General features: G+C 35.6%; 1 protein-coding gene and 1 pseudogene across 5 annotated transcripts in view; both read left to right on the top strand.

Moving 5' to 3' along the window:
• Window positions 1-20,646, top strand: part of ANKIB1 (ankyrin repeat and IBR domain containing 1) — a 100,431-nt gene that overhangs the window by 63,670 nt on the left and 16,115 nt on the right. For all 5 annotated transcript variants that reach the window (XM_024766995.1, XM_024766994.1, XM_024766992.1 and 2 more), the window contains 4 exons: window positions 2,858-3,002; window positions 4,664-4,830; window positions 10,862-10,950; window positions 15,082-15,212. In XM_024766995.1, coding sequence (XP_024622763.1) covers window positions 2,858-3,002; window positions 4,664-4,830; window positions 10,862-10,950; window positions 15,082-15,212 — 532 coding nt within the window. The remainder of the gene's footprint in view (window positions 1-2,857; window positions 3,003-4,663; window positions 4,831-10,861; window positions 10,951-15,081; window positions 15,213-20,646) is intronic.
• Window positions 1,411-2,226, top strand: LOC112414515 (40S ribosomal protein S6 pseudogene; annotated as a pseudogene).

The raw sequence follows: 20,646 nt of genomic DNA, 5'->3' as shown, positions 1-20,646 counted from the left end.
ACTCTACAGTTAGCTATTCTCAAACTTTTAGTCTCAACATCCCTTTACACTTTTAAAAATTGTTGAGGACGTTTTTCACATAACTAGAACAAATAATTCTAAAATTTATATGGACATACAAAAGACCCTTCATGGCCAAAGCAATCTTGAGAAAGAAGAACAAAGCTAGAGTCATCACACTCCCTGATTTTAAACTTTACTACAAAGCTGCAGTTATCAAAACAGTATGGTACTGGCACAAAAACAGACACAGATCAATGGAACAGAATAGAGAGCCCCAAAATGAACCCACACTTATATGGGCAATTAATCTGCAACAAAAGAGGCAAGAATATACGATGGAGAAGAGATGACCCCTTCAATAAATGGTACTGGGCGAACTGGACGGCCACATACAAAGAATCAAGTTGGACTACTCTCTCTCACACCATGCACAAAAATATATTCAAAATGGATTAAAGACTTAAATGCAAGACCTGAAACCACAAACTTCTACAAGAAAACATAGGCAGTAAGCTCTTTGACATCATTCTTAGTGATATTTTTTTGGATATGTCTCCTCAGGCAAGGGAAATTCACACTTCAAAAGTTTGTTTCGGGCTTCCCTGGTGGCGCAGTGGTTGAGAGTCCACCTGCCGATGCAGGGGACACGAGTTCGTGCCCTGGTCCGGGAAGAGCCCACATGCTGCTGAGCGGCTAGGCCCGTGAGCCATGGCCGCTGAGCCTGTGCGTCCTGAGCCTGTGCTCCGCAACGGGAGAGGCCACAACAGAGAGAGGCCTGCGTACTGCAAAAAAAAAGTTTGTTTCTTCAGGGCTTCCCTGGTGGCGCAGTGGTTAAGAATCCGCCTACCAATGCAGGGGACGTGGGTTTGAGCCCAGGCCCAGGAAGATCCGACATGCCATGGAGCAACTAAGCCTATGCGCCACAACTACTGAGCCTGCGCTCTAGAGCCTGCGAGCCACAGCTGCTGAGCCCACGTGCCACAACTACTGAAGCCCGCGCACCTAGAGCCCATGCTCAGCAACAAGAGAAGCCACCATAATGAGAATTCCGTGCACCACAACGACGAGTAGCCCCCACTCACCGCAACTAGAGGAAACCCACACACGGCAACAAAGACCCAACGCAGCCAAAAATAAATAAAAAATTTTTTTAAAGTTTATTTCTTCTTTTTCCATGGGAAATATTAATGATAAAACCCTCACTAAAATTTATGAATTCTTTTTTCTGTGCCAGGCACTATGTAAATATTTCACATACATTATATCATATAATCTGTATAACAACCCTGAGAAGTACATATTGTTATCTCCATTTTACATATAGCGAAATTGAGGCCCAGGACAGTTAAACGAATTGCTTAAGGTCATATAACTTGTTGGTGGCAGACCTGGAATTCTCTAATATAAAATCTTGCTGTTGCTCTTTTTCGTGGCGCTTCGGAGGCGGTCGGCAGCTTCAGAGTGAAGCTGAACATCTCTTTCCCGGCCACTGGCTGCCAGAAACTCATTGAAGTGGACGATGAACGAAAACTTCGAACCTTTTATGAGAAGTGTATGGCCACAGAAGTTGGTGCTGATGCTCTGGGTGAAGAATGGAAGGGTTATGTGGTCCGAATCAGTGGTGGGAACGACAAACAGGGTTTCCCCATGAAGCAGGGTGTCTTGACCCATGGCCGAGTCCGCCTGCTACTGAGTAAGGGGCATTCTTGTTACAGACCAAGGAGGACTGGAGAAAGAAAGCGCAAATCTGTGCGGGGCTGCATTGTGGATGCCAATCTGAGCGTTCTCAATTTGGTCATTATAAAAAAGGGGAGAAGGATATTCCTGGACTCACTGATACTACTGTGCCTTGTCGCCTGGGGCCCAAAAGAGCTAGCAGAATCCGCAAACTTTTCAATCTCTCTAAAGAAGATGATGTCCGCCAGTATGTTGTGAGAAAGCCCCTAAACAAAGAAGGTAAGAAACCTAGGACCAAAGCACTCAAGATTCAGCGTCTTGTTACTCCACGTGTTCTGCAACACAAACATTGGCAAATTGCTCTGAAGAAACAGCGTACTAAGAAAAATAAGGAAGAGGCTGCAGAATATGCTAAACTTTTGGCCAAGAGAATGAAGGAGGCCAAAGAAAAACACCAGGAACAGATTGCCAAGAGACGGAGGCTGTCCTCTGAAAGCTTCTACTTCTAAGTCTGAGTCCAGTCAAAAATGAGATGTTCTTAGAGTGACAAGTAAATACGATCAGACATCCAAAAAAAAAAAATCTTGCTGTTAACTACTTAATTCACCTTGGGCTAGATTCCTGCCACTTTCCAGGATGCCTTTTCTGTACTACCTCAACTAGTGTGCCTAGAATAGGACATGAAACTCATTTTAATATTTGTCTAAATGAAATATAAGCAGAAAACCTTTTCTTCGAAAAGTTATGCTGTATTCCAATGCCACCTCAAAAATCTCTTGAATTATCTATGGTTTAATTCTGTACCATTGCTCTCTTTAATTTAAAGGTGTAGAATATTGAGAATTGAATATGACCTTTCTAAACCACTTATTTCTATTTTTAATGTTAAATATATTGTTTCAAATTTTTAAAGAGGATAAAGCAAACAAAGTTAAAGAAATTATAAAACATAGATCTGTATATAAATATTCATACATATATAATGAATGGTTGGGCAGGTAATAAGTGTTCAGTGTTTGTGAATTATATGAATTAATGTATTACAATTGATATTGCACAGTTTGTTCATTGGTATATTTTAATTATACTCTAACAGAAAATTCAGCATCAAGAAAAAATTCTTAGAATGTGCAAATTATATCCTTGCCTTTTTTCTATCAATTGATAATTTTAATAGGTTTTTGAATCTGAAAATTCAAGAAGGTGAAGCTCACAACATTTTCTGCCCTGCATATGATTGCTTCCAACTTGTTCCTGTGGATATCATAGAAAGCGTAGTTTCTAAGGAGATGGACAAACGATACCTACAGTTTGATATTAAGGTATGCTGCCAATTATCTGTGTGATTTCCAAAATTTAAATTTTATTAAACCTATATAACAGATTTTAATTTTTTTGTTTTATTTCTGAAAACAAAGTAATGGACTCTGACTTTGTCAGAAAAACTGCATAAGGGCATGGTGGCCTAAACTAAAGTTTTAAACGAAAGCATTATTTTATAATCATGATAGAAGTAAAAGCAAAAAGCCATAATAGTAGTTTACAAAAAAAATAAAACTATCGCTCCGAACTATTCATTGATTTGCATGTTGAACTTTTATAACTGATTGATCAAGATAACGTTCAAAGTAAATAGGAAGTATTTTAAATTTTCCAGAAGACATATTTTTACTCCTCAGTGTAAATATTTAGAAATAAAGATTATCAACTTGGAAATTTATGGATTTTTTAATTTCAAGTAATAGTTTCATAAAACAAATTATAACGTTTATTTCATCTTTTTTTCCCCATCTTCTTTTTCACCCAGGAGTTATTCAGAAGTGTACGCAAATCTTTGTGTGATTTAAAAGTTACATTTTAACTGTCTTGTTCAGATTTTTTTATGGTCTAAACCCTAATACATGGACTTTTAAAAAAGAAGTCCTACTGTTTCTTTAACATAGAAAGCGTCTTAATATTGACTTTTTTTTTACATTTTTCTTTTTTTTATTATTGTGGCAAAATACACATAAACTTTACCATTATAACTAGTTTTAAGTGAACTAAGTACTTTTAGTTTGTTGTGTAACCATCACCACTCTCCATGTCTAGAATTTTTTTCATCATCCCAAACTGAAACTCTGTTCCCATGGAATGCTAACTTCCCATTCCCTCTTCCCACAGCCCCTGGTAACCACTGTTCTGCTTTCTGTCTCTATGTCTTTCACTATTCTAGGCATCTTATATAAGTGGAATCACACAATATTTATCCTTATGTGTCTGGTTTATTGCACTTAGCATAATGTCTTCAAGGTTCATTCATGTTGTAGCATGTATCAAAATTTCCTTTCTTTTTAAGGTTGAATAATAGTCCAATAATGTATATACCACATTTTGTTTATGCATTCATTCATCCATGGATATTTGGGTTGTTTCTGCCTTTTGACTGCTGTGAATAATGCTGCTATGAACATGGGTGTACAAATATCTATCCCAGTTCCTGCTTTTAATTGTTTGGGGTATATATGCAGAAGTGGAATTGCTGGATCATATGGTAATTCTATGTTTATAATATTGATTTTTATGTATTATTAGAGTACCATTTAGAAATTTACTGTTCTGATGCAACTAATAATCACAAGATTCTATTTATAAAAATTACTTTCCATCAGAAAAGTGGCACATTGTATGAGCAAACATTTTTAAATTACACATTTTCTGTATTTAAATTACAGCATTTTTACTCTATCATCATCTACTTGGTTTTTAGATTAAAGAAAACATAAATTTTAAAAGTCATGTCATTACTAAGGTAATTGCCACATTTTTCCTTCTTATTTTATATATCCCAATACTATTTTAAGTGTTTCTTGAGACTGACTACGCTTTGTTTTTTTATTTCACTCTGTTTTTGCTTTAAAGTAAATTGACATATGGGGTACACTCCCTATTAGAATTGAGAGTTAAAATGTTTTATTATGTTTTGTTATTGCTGTTTAAACAGGCCTTTGTTGAAAATAATCCTGCCATTAAATGGTGTCCTACTCCAGGCTGTGAAAGAGCAGTCAGGCTAACAAAACAAGGCTCAAACACATCTGGGTCTGATACACTCAGCTTCCCCTTGCTCAGAGCCCCTGCTGTGGACTGTGGAAAAGGACACCTCTTCTGCTGGTCAGTAAAAGACAAGTTGAAATAGCCTAATCACCTTTCTGACAGTTTTTAAAGAGACTTTATACTTTGAATCAGGCCTTTAAATTGTAGTATTTTTGATGTCATTCTTATTCATTAAAAAATATGTAAAGAGTGGTGATAGTTTACATTTATTGTGTGCTTGATGTGTGCCAGCCACCTTGCCAAATATTTTCAAATATTGAATTCTAACAATGCTATGAACGGAGTGATATTATTATACCCATTTTACAGATATGGAAATTTAGGCACAGAGGAGTTGCCCAGGGTTATGCAGCTAGGAATTGGCAGAAATGGAATTAAAGCCCAGCTCTGTTTGGTGCTAGAGCCCATGCACTTGAACTTTAATACCAAATTACTCACCATAGATTAGAAAATGTTTAGAGTTTAACATCATTTCTTAAAGTAGAAGTCTCTAGCAGTGATTCTTAACCAGGCATGCCCAGAATTTAGTATTAAGACAGCTTTTCCAAATTTTCATTCTAGACCCCGACAAGAGATATTTTGATTTACTGGATTTTGGAGTGGGGCTTCAAAAAAAAAAAAGCTCTTAATGTGATTCTAATGCACAGTACCAGTTAAGAACCAGTTTGTGTCTTATGTTTTATTTAATTTCTAGTGCCTGATAAATACTTAGTAAGTATGAACTGATGATAAATCAGTAATGGATAGGCCATGTAATTATGTATAGTCTCTTAACTGTATGTTTGTCTGACATCCGCGTTATACTTTATTCAATTATAATAACTGTTTCTGTTTTAGTTAATTAAGTGATCAGAAGAAGAAATAGTATTTGTTATGCTTTTTGCTCATTTCCAGATTTATCACATATGCAAGGAAATATTGTACTTGAGGTAGATATAAAACTCTAATCTTTACTCATGCTTATCAGAAACCAAAATCAAACTGTAGCACTGCTAGATAGTAAAAAGGCAGTTATGGAAATATCCCTACCTTGAAAGGTCTATTTCTTAAGCCCATCATCATTATCATTAGCTAAAAATATCTCTTGAACTGCCAACCTATATATAGCACTGAATTCTAGGTCAGGTGTCAGCAAAGTAGTGTCTGCACCAATTTTTAAAAATAAAGTTTTATTAGAACACAGCCACACCCACTCATTGCCAGTTTGTTTACCTATTGTCTGTGGCTGCTTTCAGGCTATGACAGCATCGAGTAGTTGTGACAGAGACCATATGGCCTGCAAAACCCAAGATATTTACTATCTGGCCCTTTACAGAAAAAGCTTGCGAGGCTTCTGGCTAAGTGCTTGAATATAGTGATTAATGAAAGGAAAACCACATTTACTACTTTCATGGCTAAATCAGGTTTAGCAAGTAAAATAGCAACAAAATACTGAATAATAGATTATATCCACATGCCTTAAGATAATTTTTCAAAACATTTAAAAAGCAAATTCCTAATTTTTAGTTTTACGTGTTTTACTATTCGATGGTTGAGTCCTAATTCTACCTCACTATCCCACCAGAAGAGATAAGGATCCAGCAACAGAAATGAGAAGTGAGTTATTGAATACACACAAGCTTACTTGTTTGCATATAAATTTTCCTTAGATTAATATGAATCTACTTTATTAGTAAGAATATTAAAAGAAGAAAATAAAGGAGCTTCTTCTTTGAAGTTAGTTTCTTGAGAAACTTAAGCTCTAGTGCCTTAAAAGCACCCCATCTAGAATGGTACTAATTATGTACTATCCTTCAGAAAATCATTTTCTGAGCCCTCTGGTTCAGGTAAGCACCCCTGGATGAAAAAAGCTGATTAAGAGGATTGGTGGAGAGGCTACAAAAATGGAAAACATAGATTAGTAAAATGTATAGAAGATTAAGAAGGTGATAACATTTGCTAAGATCTGAGGATAATAAAGTTTTGAAAGGAAAGAAAAATCTGTGATTGGCATTGTCTTCTTAAACTCTGTGGTTTCTGTGGCCTAGTTTTTATTAGTTTTCACTGTAGATTAGCTTTTACTTTCTTGTATTCTTCCCCACCTCTCTTTGTATGCTGCAAGTAGTAAGTTTGGTTTGACTGAAAATACGGAAACTAATGGAAAAACCTACCAAGGTAGATTAGATTCTAAAAGCTATATATGCCAATAAACATATATGATGCTATAAACTGTACCTTTCTAGTCTAGTGTTTGGAGAAAATATGTCAGCTATTCTTTCTCACACCCCAAAATATCAGGCTGGTTATACTCAGTATCCATTGGAAACTATATGGCAAGATCACAGGCCCTGCTTGGAATTTTATCCCAGTTTAAGGGATCTGTGGATGACCACATGGATTTAAGATCACATTTGGTAATTATTTACTCCTTCTCCTATTATACGGGTGGTAGATAACTTAGCAAATAGTATCATCATTTTCTGACATAGAAATTCAGGACTTAACTTTATTACCTTTCATTTTTGAAATTCATTAAGCTATAGGATTGATATATGTAGGTATATGATATATGTATATTCTAGGATTTTTACATTGCTTCACCTCTCTAAGCATTAATTTGCAATTTTTGTTTTTACATAGCTTCCTACTCGTATTCATATAGTATAAAAGCTTTGCCTATTAGTCAGAAATTCTAAGAAAAAAAGGAAATTCTAAGTAGAATTCTGCTGCCCTTACTTATCTAGTGTTTCAAAGAGAAAGAAAGTCTGCTTCATGCATAAAGAAGCTTTGCAAGAGAGATCTTTATAAAATAAAAGCATGTGATTCAGGGTTTTCTTCTTTCTTTCCCCCAAAAGTTCAAAAATATTTTCTAAAAATGATTGCAAAAACCACAAGAAATGCCAATAACAGTTTCTTCTTTTTAAGAACTACGTGTGACAGAATCAGTTGAGAGCTATCCCCAAGAGATGTCTGCTTGGATATAACTGAATATATTCATTGTTGGGAGGGAAGGTAGGAGTAGGCATTTTCCTTGCCACCACAGGATAGCCCCTTCTATTATAACTTGTTCACCAACAAGTTCTGTGCCCTTAATAACTGAACCTAGAATGCTTTTTCCCACTATCCTGTGTAATTACAGTTTGTCTGTCAGAGTATTTGCTACCAGTCGTTGGTGTCTTGGTTAAAGCTTTCTTCAGGAAATTAGTTTTCCAGTATCTGTAGAACATTCCAGTATCTTCATTATTTCTATCAGAATACTCTGTCTTCCTACACATGGCATAATCCAGATTATCAGTCACCTGTTACATCTGATAGCATTGTCATCACTGTACTGTACTTTGGAGAAGTTCAGGCTTATTTTCTCTGATGTGTTAGTTTTCAAAGATCTACTTTGTAGATGCTATCTACTTCTACTTTTAATCAATGCAATATTTTATTAATGTCTATTAAATTATCACTAAGTTACTAAGGAGCTGTATAAAACCACAGTTATGGAAAAGGTTTCCCAAATGCCAGATTTGGTAATAAGTCAGAAATTTAAGAAAATTAAGTTATTCTTTCCAGGTATTTAGTGATTTTTTAGGTATACAATTCAATGGCATTAAGTACCTTAACAGTGTTGTGCAACCATCACCTCTATCCATTTTAGAACATTTTTATCATCCCAAATAAAAACTCCACAACTATTTAAGCAATAGCTCCCCATCCTCCCTCCCCGACCCCAGCTCCTGGTAACCATTATTCTACTTTGTCTCTATGAATTTCCCTATTCTAGATATTTAATATAAGTGGAGTCATACAATATTTGTTCTTTGGTGTCTGGCTTATCTCACTTAGCATAATGTCTTCAAAATTCATTACATGTTATAGCATGTATCAGAAGTTCATTCCTTTTTATGGCTAATATTCCATTGAGTGTATATAGCACATTTTGTTTATCCATTCATATGTCAGTGAACAGTTGAATTGTTGCCATCTTTTGGCTGTTGTGAATACTGTTATGAGCATTGGTGTAAAAGTTTAAGTCCTTGTTTTCAGTTCTGTTGAAACTATTTGAGGAACTACCAAAGTGTTTTTCATAACAGCTGCATCATTTTACATTCCTACCAGCCATGCTCAAGGGTTCCAGTTTTTCCACATCCTTCCCAGCACTTGTTATTTTCTGTTGTTTTTCAAAACTAGTAGCCATCCTAATGGATATGAAGTAGAATTGATACATTCTTAATATAGTGAAATGTTACCTCATAGTTAGTTAAGACTCTACCTGTCAGTTGGCATGTCTTCTTAACTTAAACTTTGTAAACAAGATCTTTGTTTAGGGACTTCCCTGGCGGTCCATTGGTTAAAACGCTGTGCTAAGTGTCCATCATCGGATGAATGGATAAAGAAGATGTGGCACATATATACAATGGAATATTACTCAGCCATAAAAAGAAACGAAATTGAGCTATTTGTAATGAGGTGGATGGACCTAGAGTCTGTCATACAGAGTGAAGTAAGTCAGAAAGAGAAAGACAAATACCGTATGCTAACACGTATATATGGAATTTAAGAAAAAAAATGTCATGAAGAACTTAGGGGTAAGACAGGAATAAAGACACAGACCTACTAGAGAATGGACTTGAGGATATGGGGAGGGGGAAGGGTAAGCTGTGACAAAGCGAGAGAGTGGCATGGACATATATACACTACCAAACGTAAACTAGATAGCTAGTGGGAAGCAGCCGCATAGCACAGGGAGATCAGCTCGGTGTTTTGTGACCACCTAGAGGGGTGGGATAGGGAGGTTGGGAGGGAGGGAGATGCAAGAGGGAAGAGATATGGGAACATATGTATATGTATAACTGAATCACTGTGTTCTAAAGCAGAAACTAACACACCATTGTAAAGCAATTATACTCCAATAAAGATGTAAAAAAAAAAAACAAAAACACTGTGCTTCCACTGTAGGGGGCGCAGGTTCCATCCCTGGTCAGGGAACTAAGATCCTACATGCCTCTTGGCCAAGAAAAAAGAAAAATTAAGAAAAAGAAAAGATCTTTGTTTAAAATGAGACTGGTGATGATGATGTGATGATGATGATGACACCCATAGATTGGGTTTTTCTTTGCCCAAAATGACGTTTTGTTATTAACTAGAATGATTAGCTTTGTGCTACAGAATATAATGTCATATTGAATTAAATAATTCGTAAAGGCTCTAAGTCATTTTTGTTTTTTTAATTTTATTTATTATTTATTTATTTGGCTGTGCTGCGTCTTAGTTGCAGCATGCGGGATCTGTAGTTGCGGCATGAGGGATCTTTTAGCTGTGGCATGTGGGATCTAGTTCCCTGACCAGGGATCAAACCTGGGCCCCCTGCATTGGGAGCACAGAGTCTTAGCCAGTGGACCCCCAGGGAAGTCCCTAATGTTTGACTTTTATATACCTATAGAAAGAATATATAATTAAGTTACAAATAATATATTGCTACAGTTTTAATTATTTAAATAAAAATTTGCCAAATTCCAATAAGACAGAAAATTGGAATTTATCAAACTTGAAAGTAAGTTAGATTGCCCTTGCTGTTACTTGGGGATTCAGAGGTAAAAGTAATGACAAGAATGTGATGTAAAATAGTACTTCCCAAACTTTAAAATGTGGAAGGGTCATATGGTGATTTTGATAAAATGCAGATTCTAATCAGTAGGTCTCATGGGGCCTGCTCTTCTGCATGTTTAACAAGCTCCTGAGTAATGGCAATGCTGCTGGGCAGGGGAACACCCATTGAACTGCAAGAATTTAAACTATTAGTGAGACAGAACCCAATTGATAAAAAATACTTTACAGCTCTTAAGGCATGAGAGGCTAAATTATAAATATTAGGTAATCTATTTGGAACTTTTTAAAATGTGTGAATAAATGTACTGATGAAAGAAAATCTGTCCTAGTGGTATTGAGCTTTAGAATCATGCTTCCAGTTCCTCTATTGAAATGCTTCATCTCTCAGTAGTCACTGTGCCTCAGTGTTCTCAACTTTACATTTGGAACAGTACTTCCCACCTGTGCTTTTACCTTGATGTTGATGAAGGATACTTTTAAATTGCCTTTTCCACGTTTTCCTCTTTAGGGAGTGCCTTGGTGAAGCCCATGAGCCTTGTGACTGCCAAACATGGAAAAATTGGCTACAAAAAATAACTGAAATGAAACCAGAAGAACGTAAGAGGAATTTTAGATAGCTACATATTTTATAATAGCATTCAAAAGATAACGTGGTTTTATTTCTTAGAGTCTTCATTTAAAAATGAAGTTTTAAGTTTTCAAGTTTGTTAATGCGAGAGCCCGCCTTTTTAACCCCTCTAACCAACATCCTTTTGGAGATCCCGGGGTGGGGAAAGCATAGACAGGTTCCATGTTTCTAACGGACTTATTAGGACTCCAGGGTAAACAGGGGTCACATTTAAGTTCTGCTCCTATAGTCCTTCCCTTTTATCCTGGGGTGGGCTAACTAGCTTTTCTGTACTTCATGAGAAGAAATGTATGATCTGTACTGAGAGGAAGCTTCTTATTTCCTTGGAAACTTACAGTGGAGGATAAGGCAAGTTAATTTCTTGCTCTTATGTGGTTCTGTAGATTTACTTACATTAAATGCCATGTCTATAACTAATTTTTACTGAGATGTCTATAAATATATTACTTCTGTTAATCCTCACACAAATGCTATGAGATTGATGCTGGTTGTCCCATTGTACAGATAGGAAGCTAACAGATTGGATTGAGTGACACAGGGGAAACAGAATGGGTTTGAATTAGCCTTCCTAATAGCAATTCCCATGTTTGACAAGTAAATATATCTGCTTTGCCATAATTTCTCACCGCCTGAAGTAAATATTTTATGACAACTGTCATAAAATTAATATAAATGAAAACTAATTTGGTGGTTTTTAACATTTTAAAGAATGGTGTTAGTTTGAAGTATTGCAGATGAGGATTAAGAATTCACAAACTTCGTCTACACTTATTATGGGCAAAGCACATAATAAAGATGATGCCAGCCTTCAAAGAGTACAGAGGCTAGAAGGGAAGCAGATAATTACAGTATCATATGTTAACTAACACAGTTGGATAAAGATGAGAATACAAAAACAGAAACAACTAACTCAGATTGGGGACAGAGGATGTTAAGGAATCTTCCTGACAGCAGCAAGATATGAGTTGGGTTTCAGCATATCCACAGAAGCAGAGATGTGGTGGGTAATGTCAGCAGCTGAAGTGACACTGGGAGAGACTGGCTGGCAGCCATGAGTCCCTAAAGGCTTGTATTATATTGGGCAATATACCATTGCCCAAGAGATTATTCTCAGCAGTTTATATTCACAAGATCGATTTTGTGTACTGATTCGGGGTTATTCAGATCCATGGAAAAGACCCTACTTAGGTAAACCAGAATACCAGTTTATTCATTGACAATGAGGGCGATCCCTTTCACATGATGAGAAGGCTCATGTCCTTTAAATGGGAGCAAAGGGAAGTGGATAATTTTAGGATATTTTTTAGTGAGGGCTGATTAATCATTTCTGTCCTGAACATTCATCATTCAGTCAACAAATATTTTTTGAGTACCTGCTTCCCAAATCAAAAAGATTTGTATAGATTGTTCTTGTTCCCCAGGTTCATTGTATCTCTCTCTTGAATACCAGATAGAGCTTGCCATTGCTCTCTGGATACCCACCCATTAGCCCTATCTGTGTATGGGTATGTCTATGTATGTGAGTTCCATAAAGAGATTAATACCATTACCCTGCAACACCTTTAAACATGACAAGACGACTGGATTTTGTTTTCTTCTCCTGCTTCTGACACCTAGAAACATCTATATTTCTATTAGAGATGGCTTGCTATTGCCCACCTACCTGCATTTCTTTATACATTCTGTGGAGTTTAAAATTATGGTCCAGGGGAGACATTTGTGAGAGATGAGGCTGGAAAGGTAGGTGTTGCCAGATTGTGAGGGTTCTTGCCAAATTGTCTGAATTTTTCCTATTAACAGAATAAGCCAATGATTATATTTTCTGTGAAATGATAGTTAATTTATAAAAATTTAAGACCAGTTTTTTTCATAGTACATACTCAGTAATGGTTATTGAATGAAATTCAGTAGTCTTTTAAGAATTCAGTCTTTAAAAGCAACTTTGTTTTCACTTGAGCACATGTTGATTCTACTAATAGATCTGAGATTTTTATACTGTAATACGTGATTAAATGAAGTTAATTTTTCTTACAAAGAGACCTAAAAGCACACTAGATTATTAAGGAAAGAAGATCAAGCTATATTAGACATGCATCTGAAGTGAAGAGTTTGGAAGTCAGTAGGGATAGAGAAGACTCACCAGGTAGATTGAAGGGAGTTTGGGTATTGCAGGTATTGAGAAAAGTATGTACAAAGGGCAGATGTATGAAATGAGCATGTTCAGAGCACAGGTAGTAAAGGCATTTCTTCCCGTTCAAGTTTTTGTTGTACTAAGGTTATTTTCTGAACATGATTTACTTCATGTAATCCTCTAGAATGCAGTCAGAAACTAGCATTCTCTCCAAGGGTAGGAGAATAAAACTGTTAATGTTGCAGGCCACACAGCTGCTTTGTTTTAATGGCTTTGTGCTTTATTTATTATAACAATGGACAATAAAGGTCATAAGAATATGTTGGAGACTCTGAGCTAAAAATAATGTTGATGCTAAAGGGAGGAGAAAGGCCACTACTTTAAACAAAAATTAGACACTGTACTTAGTGATTAGGTTTTATAGCAGTACCCTTTGTAAACAGCATTACCTTCACAGCTGACCTTCATGGCCATTAAGTATAGTATGTTCCTTCTGAAACTCCTGTTCTCCACCAAATTATCTGAGCATGCTCTGCACCACACCCTAATCAAACCATCTTCTACCAAGTGGCCTTAGAAATGGAGTGCAGTCTGAGCAGTTTGTTGCTGCTATTGTTTCTCTCTGCTATGTGGAATTGAAAACCAGTGCTTTACAGTCCGGCAGTAGCTGCTGTTCTGTTGTTCACACAAACTTAAGTCGGTAGGCACCCAGGGTTCCTTGCAGCAAGACACCCCCTGCCTCCACTCCTCCACTGCTAGGCTCCATCAAAGGGCTGTTGCTGGTGCTCATCTCTTCCAGTTCATATGCAGAGCCAGTTCCCATGGGTCAGACAGCCCAAACCTTTGTCACCTTTCCTCTCCAGGGATTTAAATCTGGGGGTTGAGTAACTTTTTCTTTTAAACTTCAAAACTTCTGATTTCTCCCCTGCTTTCAACAGTAGGGCTAACCTGTTACCCAACCCTTCCTAGAATATCTGCATATAATGAGGGTCTTAACTGAATGGACTACTCTTAAGGATTTCAAAGTGATTTTCAGACATCTCTTTCAGTAAAGAAAAGATAGAACTTCCCTATGTACTTGAAGTTAGAAAACAAACTTCATTACTGTCATTCTTGCAGGAAAAAATAATTTTTTAATTATGTGTTTACCACTCTCTCCAGCCCCTAAATCTCTACATGCGTGGTGGTGGAGATTTATAGAACATAAAATGTAAAAGTTAGAGTCTTTAAAAACCCTGGCATTCTTTAAGAGTGCAGATCTCAAATTAAAGTAGAATAAACAGAGTTTAAGATGATGAAGAGTATAAGGTTAGTGTGGGGATAGAGGGTGGGAGGACCTTACCAGTAGTTAGTGGCCAAATCATGAAGGGCTTTGTATTCTTTGCTAAAACAGTTTGATTTTATCTTGTAGTCAATGGGGAGCAATTAGAAGATTTAAAGATTTGTATTTTTAAAAGATCACTTTATAGAGGCAATATAGTGTGGGTTGTGAGGGTCGGGGGAGAAGGATCTGGGAGCTAGGTTGGTTTCTGTGTTTTAATTGTCTGGGAAGAAGGTGTGGACGATCCTAGCTAAAGCAATAAGAAGTGGGAATGGAGAGAAGATGGATATGAAAGAGGAAGAGATAGAATCAATGGGACACAGTAGATGAGGGAAAGAGGAAGGTGTCCAAGATCATGGTCTTCCTGGATCTATTCTGGGTAGAAGATCATATCATTTAACAGGACAGGAGATAGAGAAAGGAGCAGATTTGGGGGAAATGATGAATTTACTTTCAGACATGTCATTGGATTCATTTTTATTTTGTCTTAAATAATCATGGGTAAAAACTTTGCCATAGACCCTAATAGGAAAATAAGTATATATTTAAAATTGAGAGACAGCCTGCAAAGAAAACTTTGAGTGTTTTTTCCATCTGGAGTTGTACACTAAATCATTTATTTCTGTATTTGTGCTTTATATCCCAAAGTTGTAGGAGTTAGTGAAGCTTATGAGGATGCTGCCAACTGTCTCTGGTTGTTAACTAACTCCAAGCCTTGTGCTAACTGTAAGTCTCCAATACAGAAGAATGAGGGATGCAATCACATGCAGTGTGCTAAGGTAAGTTAAAGAGGATTGTACAATGCATGCTTTGCAATTAGAACCTTCATTTGATTGTGAATCCAAAGAAGAAATGCTGTAAGCATAGGTATCTTATTGACTTTCAGATGGATTCTAGAAGATTGTATTCTACATTCTTTGTTAAATAACATAAATGTTGGTTTATATTACTAAATTTTACAATCATGATGAATGTTAAAAATAAAGGTAAGGATTCAGTGGTACTTGGCCAGATCAGAAATGCCTGAGTCCTTCCCTCCCAGTCACCCACTCCCCCAGTGAGGATTCTGAGAGAGTTTTGTGTATATATAAATAATGTTAAATGATCGAGTGCTGCCTTACATAGATCTCTTGAAAAGCTGATTTTGGAGCACACAGCATAGTCTCAAGGTCCAAGTCAGGCCCCAAGCAATCCCCATAAGTCCAAATTTAAATCCTGGTGTCTATATAAGAAAGGTGCCCGAAACAGTGGGCAGAGACTTTAGGTTTGCTAATGAAATCATCAATTAAATAAGTAACTCATTACTATATTGAAAATGAAAATGTCACTTGGCTAAAAATTATTATAAATAATTACTGTTAGAAGGCTACCTTCCTGACCTAGATTGCATAGAAAGAAACTACCATATTTAAAACAAATATTCTGGAATTAAGTTAATAATATTTTATTAATCCATGCCTACATTTATGAACATTTTTGCTTAACTGTAATATCTCAGTTTTTTTCCTTTTCCTTGGGAATACCATGTATATAAAAATAATTATTTAAAATTATTGAGAGAAGAGCAATATAATTTTTCTAATTTAGGATGTGAAAGAAACCCACATAGTTAAGATTTCAGTAAAATACATCAATATCTTCTCTTTAAGTACTTCTTAATTTTTTACCTTGAAGCTAATGATCATTATTATTATGACTTCAAAAATAATGACAGTTACCAGATGATTTTATATTATAATAAATTAACATGAATGAATTGTCTTAGTGAGACAGTAATGATTTCCTAAGAAGAAAAACTTAGTAGTGTTCTGAGTAAAATGCTCAGAATTGCTTATTAGTTTAGCTGATCAGGCCAAAATGATTTCATTTATATGCAGTCCTATCTCCAACATCCATATTAGTTTTTTCTTGGACAGTCTGATATAGGCTACATAGATGTGTAAAAAAAAAATACATGTTGACCATAAAAATCAGCAGTTGGGCTACTAATAAAAGGGCGGGATCCAACATTACCTTTATTTCAGTCATAGCACCTACCAGCAGTAAGTAGTTGATAGATATGTATTGAGTGAATGAATATTTTCATGAATTAATCAGGCTAATGATGTAAGGTAATTTATCTTAAACAGATTTTGCTTAAACTTCTTTTGCATATAAAAGAAACATTTACTTACATACTATGTAAATGTAGTCTTATTTAACCATCTGAAGTATTTGCATTGAACAAAGGAAACTGATGAGTAATTCTCATGACATAAAAGGAGACATCTAGGAAGTGAAAGTGTTTATACTTTTATAGTTTTTTTAAAATGTGGGACAACAGGTAATATGTAATTGAATCTATTTTCTAACACAATGACTAAATCATAATATACCTTTATTAATGCTTCAATATTGATTATTACTCATTAGATAGTTTTTACTTTCTGGAATCAAATTGTTAAACATTTTAAAAGAATGACAGGTTTGGCCCTATAAAAATAAGTTCATTTATTTTAAAAACTCTCTTTATTCATTTCCCTTTAGATAATTTTCAGGAAGCTATTTAAATATTGCATCCTTACACATTTTAAATCACTTATAGTAATTTATTGATCTGGCTCTGTGGAAAACTATGCTGCAACTAAAAAATAAAAAATTATTAAAGTTCTATATTCTTTTTCTTATCATAGAATGTAAAATTTTGCTGTTTGTAGAAAGTTTTGCCACTAATTTTGAGAGATCAATGGAGCTGTACTGAAGGGTACTTGGATCAAATCAGGCACAAGGTTTGCTTTTAGCAGGCAACAAAAGAACTTGCATACTGTCAGAACCTTGAAACAAATACACAATTTATTGTGTAAGTACATGTTTGTGAAGGGCTAAATGAGGACAGAGACTTTAATTCAGCTCTCTGTTCGTGACGTACCAGGTAGAGAAAAAATTAATGAAGATGAGACTTGACATAATGACTAAGGTATTATCTGATTACTATATATTCAGACTCTGTATCCTGAAAAGATGGACTCATGCCATATTTTCAAGTACCCATGGAACATTCAGCAAAAAAATTAACCATTGATCATCAAAGAAAATCTAAATAATTATCCAGAAAATAGAGTGGTGTAATCAACATTCTCTGATCATAATGGAATAAAATAGAAATGAATAATAAAGTTACAAAAAGCCTTTTCATTTGGAAATTTAAAATCTCTCAAACAACTCGTGAGTAAAAATAAAATGGAAATTAAAGAATTTCTATAGATAACTACTTTTTCAGAACCTGAGGGCTATATTTAAAGCAATTCAGAAATGTGCATAGCCTTATTCACTTAAAATGATACAAAATAAGGAATGAATTAAGGATATGACTCAAGAAATACAAGCTTGAAAACAAGGAAGAAGAATTTTTTTTAATCAGAAATCAGTGAGTCAAAAACTGAAAAACAATACAACTAATAAATAAATCCAAAAGTGGTTTTCTGAAGGAAAAAAAATAAGATAAACCACAAAGCTTGCAATAAGAAAAATGTGGGGGTGAGGGAGTTCAAATACACAATATAAGAAATAAGGGGACTGGGACTTCCCTGGTGGTGCAGTGGTAAAGAATCCACCTGGCAATTCAGGGGACACGGGTTCAGTCCCTGGTCCGGGAAGATCCCACATGCCACGGAGCACCTAAGCCTGTGTGCCACAACTACTGAGCCTGCGTTCTAGAGCCCATGAGCCACAACTGCTGAAGCCCGCATGCCACAACTACTGAAGCCCGCACACATAGAGCCCGTGCTCCACAACAAGAGAAGCCACCGCAATGAGAAGCCCACACACCGCAACAAAGAGTAGCCCTCCGCTGGCTGCAGCTAGAGAAAGCCCGTGTGCAGCAACGAAGACCCAAGGCAGCCATAAATAAATAAATAAATTTTAAAAAGGGGACTAATCAATGAACAAAGCAAAGTAAAATAATAATAAGAGATAACTTTGCTCAACTCTTGCAGATAAATTTGAACTTGGTTTTGAAATGGACTGATTTTCCAAGAAAATATAATTTATTGAAACTAACTCTAGAAGAAATATCCAAACAAACTCACTCCATAGAAGAAAGAGTTTTTCAGTGATCTCTCCTTTAAAAGCAATAGGTGGGGGCTTCCCTGGTGGCGCAGTGGTTGAGAGTCCGCCTGCCGATGCAGGGGACATGGGTTCGTGCCCCAGTCCGGGAAGATCCCACATGCCGCGGAGCAGCTAGGCCCGTGAGCCATGGCCACTGAGCCTGTGCGTCCGGAGCCTGTGCTCCGCAACGGGAGAGGCCACAACAGTGAGAGGCCCACGTACCACAAAAAAAAATATATATATATATATAAAAGCAATAGGCCCTAACAGTTTCACAATAGAGTTTTATCAAAGCTTTAAAGAATAGGTAACTCCAATGTGATTCAGACAGTTTCCAGGACAAAAAGAAAAAAAAGAAAATGGAAACTTTCAAATTATTATTATAAACTGAGTAGAACCTTGATACCAGCACTTGACAAGATTATAAAAATTAAAACTGTAGATCTGTCTTATTTATGAAGAAGAATGCATGAGTCCTAAATAAGATATTGGAGGGGAAAATACAGATATTAGCAAATGTAATCTAGCAGAGTGCATTAGAAGAATAATTGAATATCGATTATATTTCAATGAAAAACATGTTTTTAATTTTAAAAAAAGACTGATTAATCATGTGGGGTTTATTCCAGGAATACAAGAATGGTTTGATATTTAGAAAGCTATTACTGTACCTCATTTTAGTGGTAGATACAAAAAGAAAAACCATGTAAATTTTCTGTAGATGCCAAAAAGGCCTTTGACAAAAACTCAACAACCATTCTTTATAAGACACACAAAGAAATAGGAATAGATAGGTTCTTCCTTTTATCGCAATAGCATGATAAAAATAAATCTATCTTAGTCCAAAAGTTAGCATGATATTTAGTGGGGAAACTAGAGGTACTCTCACTAAAATTGAGAACAATATAAAGATACTCCCCATCACAAATATTATTAACATTGGACTGGAGATACCAGTCAACATAATTTGACAATGAAAAGAAATTGGGGATATAAAAATTAGAAATGAGGTGGGAAAATTGTCATTTTTTACAGCCAGCATGATTGTATACCTAGAAAGCCCACAAGAATCAACTGAAAAACTATTGCAAACAATAAAAATTCAATTAACTAGCAGGGTACAAAAGTAATATGCAGAGAGTAATAGCCTTCACGTGTGCCAGTAACATTCAGACAGAATATATACTGAAAAAGAAGACCTCATTTATCTAGAAAGAAACTTAAGAAATGGATAAGACTTACATGAAGAAAATGTTAAGACCCCTATCTGTAGGACACAGAAGATGACAAACAAATGGAAAGATAACAAAGTTCTTGGATAGAAAGATTCCAACAAAAATACCAACAGGTTTTGTTTCTGCATCTAGATAAGCTAATTAAAAGTTCACATGGAAAAACAAAGTAAGAAGAGCCAGAAAACTCTGAAAAAGAACAGTGAGGAGGGACTAGCCTTGTCAAACAGTAACCCATACTATAAAGGCTCAGTAATTAAGACAGCATGGTGCTGGTACATGAATCTACGGATCAATGAAACAGAATAGAAAGAAAGCCCAGAAAATAGACACATAAATGGGAATTCAGTATATGGTAAAGGAGGCATCTCCAACCAGTAGAGAAACATGGACTGTTCAGTAAATGGTATTGAGACAACTGGGCAGCTATGTGGAAAAAAATAAAGTTTAATTCATACTGAATACCCAAATAAATTCTGAACAGATCAAATATTTAAATATTTTTTTAAACAAACTCTAAAAGTACCAGGAGAAAACATAGATTTAAATTGGAAAGATCTCTCTGACTCAAAATCCATAAGCATTTAAGAGAAAAAAAGATATATTTTCATACTGGAATACTCATATTTTTTGGCATTGTCTGCAAGTTATGGTAATTAAGAAAGAGAATTTTTTTTTTTAATGAGAAATAGGTTTTATGTTAGCTGTTCTGATTAGAGGCCTTTTTAACTTATTCCCAGTTTAAAAATCAGTTTGTCAAAGTCAACAGAAGTTTTCAAATACACTGGTGGAGCTTTATAGACCAAGGTAAGATTACTATGCACCTGAAAAATGAAACATTTGTCAGGATCTGGTTTTATTATTTGGAAAGAATATCCCATTGATATTTTTCAAG

This window comes from Neophocaena asiaeorientalis, unplaced genomic scaffold (genome assembly GCF_003031525.2).
Source record: "Neophocaena asiaeorientalis asiaeorientalis breed wild unplaced genomic scaffold, Neophocaena_asiaeorientalis_V1.1 scaffold70, whole genome shotgun sequence".
Classification (NCBI taxonomy): domain Eukaryota; kingdom Metazoa; phylum Chordata; class Mammalia; order Artiodactyla; family Phocoenidae; genus Neophocaena; species Neophocaena asiaeorientalis.
Note: the sequence above shows the minus strand (reverse complement) of the source record. Positions and strands in the feature narration are given on the sequence as shown.